The 2,369-nt window shown below is 56.4% G+C and overlaps 1 protein-coding gene across 1 annotated transcript in view; it reads left to right on the forward strand.

Annotated features, from left to right (window-relative positions):
* Positions 1 to 2,122: 2,122 nt before the first annotated feature.
* GPR114 (G protein-coupled receptor 114) overlaps positions 2,123 to 2,369 on the forward strand; it is a gene marked incomplete at its 3' end in the record, with an annotated part of 4,436 nt that continues 4,189 nt past the window's right edge. The window contains 1 exon segment of the mRNA XM_010072765.1: positions 2,123 to 2,186. Coding sequence (XP_010071067.1) covers positions 2,123 to 2,186 — 64 coding nt within the window.

Raw genomic sequence — 2,369 nt, forward strand, 5'->3', positions numbered from 1 at the left:
CCTGCTGCCTTCTGTGATGGGGTGGCCACCACCCCTGTGTCAGTGCCCAGAGGTGACGTGTGGCCCAGCCAGTTTATCATCCCCCTGTCGTCGTCTTCCAACACAGGGCTCTGGGGGTCCCAAGGCCCATCATTGGTGGTGAAGAACGTGGCGAAGAAGGCATTAAATGTCTCCGCTTTGATGATGTCCCTATTTGTGAGATGACCGACCTCATCAGGTGCTGGACCAATTTTGTCTCCAATCCTCCTTTTTTTCTTAAGATATTGAATACAGCTCTTTTTGTTGTCCTTGACGCTGCTGGACAGCTTGAACGCTCATTGAGCTTTGGCTGCAGGAGCAGCACCTCCTTAGTCCTCCTGTGTCACCTGTTCTTGCTCCCAATGTCTGGACACGTTCACAGAAGCTCATTAAAGGCAGAAGTTTAATTATATCAGACATGCCTGGGGAGCAGGTTGTCATAGAATCAATAACAGAATCATAGAATCATTAAGATTGGAAAAGACCTCAAGGATCATCAAGTCCAGCCGTCAACCCAACACAACCCAACCCACTAACCCATGTCCCGAAGCACCACATCGACACGTTTCCTGAACCCCTCCAGGGATGGTGCCTCCACCACTGCCCTGGGCAGCCTGTTCCAATGCCTGAGCACTCTTGCAGTGAAGACATTTTTCCTATTTTTTCTAATAAAGAAATTTTTTCTAATATTTTTTCTAAATTTTTTGTCTTTGGGCCACAATGAATTGCAGCCATCTTCTGTGTGCTTGGCATTTGGCGGTGCTGGGGATGTTCCCCTCAGCCCTAGTTCCTTGCTGGGCTGCGAAAAAGAGTAAGCAAAATAAAGTGTAAATGCTCGCTTGATTTAATCTGCTTATCTGCATATGAACACTTCCTTTTCTGCCACCCCAACCACTGTGCAGGCAGAACCGGAGCAGCTAACCCCACTGTGGTGCTGCTGACGCCGAGAGCTGCCCTACGCCCAAGGTAGGGGCTTTGCCAGAGCCAGGGGAGAAGGGGGGGGGGGGACAGCAGGGCATTGGGGGCTTGCTGGGGCACCAAGCTGCTCCCCACAAAGGCAAAATCCACCCGAAGTGACCCCCACACCCTGCCATTTCCGGAGGGTGCAGTGAGGGAACCATGCCCTGTCCTGCTCAGCGGCGGTGGGCATGGCATTAGGCATTGCCAGGCTGTGTCAGGCAGCAGGGGAGGTTGGGCCAAGCGCCCCGGGGATCTGAGGTTTACGTGGTGAGAATTAAAAGTGTTATTTATTGCAAAACATCCTAAAAGAGCTGTGGTAGCCGTCCCTCGCTGGGGTCAGAGGGCAGCCTGTGCAGGCAGCTGCCCAATGCACTGCGCACTGCGCCGCTGCTCCTTGCCCTGGGAGGCTCCAGCTGTGCTGGCCATCGCCAGCCTCAGCGCCTCGAAACATCAATCCGGTCGCTGCATCCACAATAAAACCATTTGTGTATCAGGGTTGCACCCTGGCACCGTTGGACTCACAGCCTCTCTCCCTGGCTGTTTTGGTGCCAACAGCATTACCGTGGCAGGTGTTGCTGAGTGGCAATGGGTGCGGTGTTGCAATGGATGCAAATCTTGCTGCCAGCCACCTTCCCCCCACCCTGCGCTGGGAACGTTTTCCCCTCCCCAGCTCAGTGCTCAGCCATGGCCAGCAAGCCATAGCACCACAGGAGAGCATGCCGGCGACCCTTCTAGCTTGCAGGCTGCTTGCCAGGGATTTGCAACCACGGGTTGGGATGGCAGCAAGGTCCGGGTCCTGATGGTGGAAGGGGGGAAAGCAGAAGCCTTGCCCCTGGGGTTTTACAGCCTGAATGGTCAAACGGATGCAAAGGACATCCTGCACCCTGGTTGCTGCAGCAAACACACTCCTCCTCACCCCACACTCACATCCGCCGCTGGTGCAGCCGCTGTGTGCTTCCAGGCTGTGGTTTTGCTGCCACGATGGCTTCCGTGGGGCTTGGCTGCTGTGGGTGGGGGAAAGCTGCCAGGATCCTGTCTGGCCCTCAGCCGGTGTGTGGGAAAGGGCCAAGGTCCTGGGGGATGTGGGTGGGGGCTCTGGCGAGCTGCTGAGGTCCTGGGTGGTTTGCAGGAGAGGACCACAGCAATGCCCACCCCAGCACTCACCGCCCTCGTCCTCTGCCTCACCACCTCCATCCTGCAAGCTCAAGGTAGGGACGTCTCCCATCCCAGTGTTGGGCTGCATGCTTTCAGGGCCATCTGGGGCTCCCTGGGCTGGGGCAGGCTGGGGAGCAGGGCAGGGTGCTGTGTGCCAAGGCTCAGCCTCCGAAACAGCTCCGTCAGAGCTGGAGGAGATGCAGAGCAATGAGGACGCCCTGGAGAAGGAGCTGCTG

The sequence above is a fragment of the Pterocles gutturalis genome, unplaced genomic scaffold, assembly GCF_000699245.1.
Source record: "Pterocles gutturalis isolate BGI_N339 unplaced genomic scaffold, ASM69924v1 scaffold30682, whole genome shotgun sequence".
In the NCBI taxonomy this organism is placed as follows: Eukaryota; Metazoa; Chordata; class Aves; order Pterocliformes; family Pteroclidae; genus Pterocles; species Pterocles gutturalis.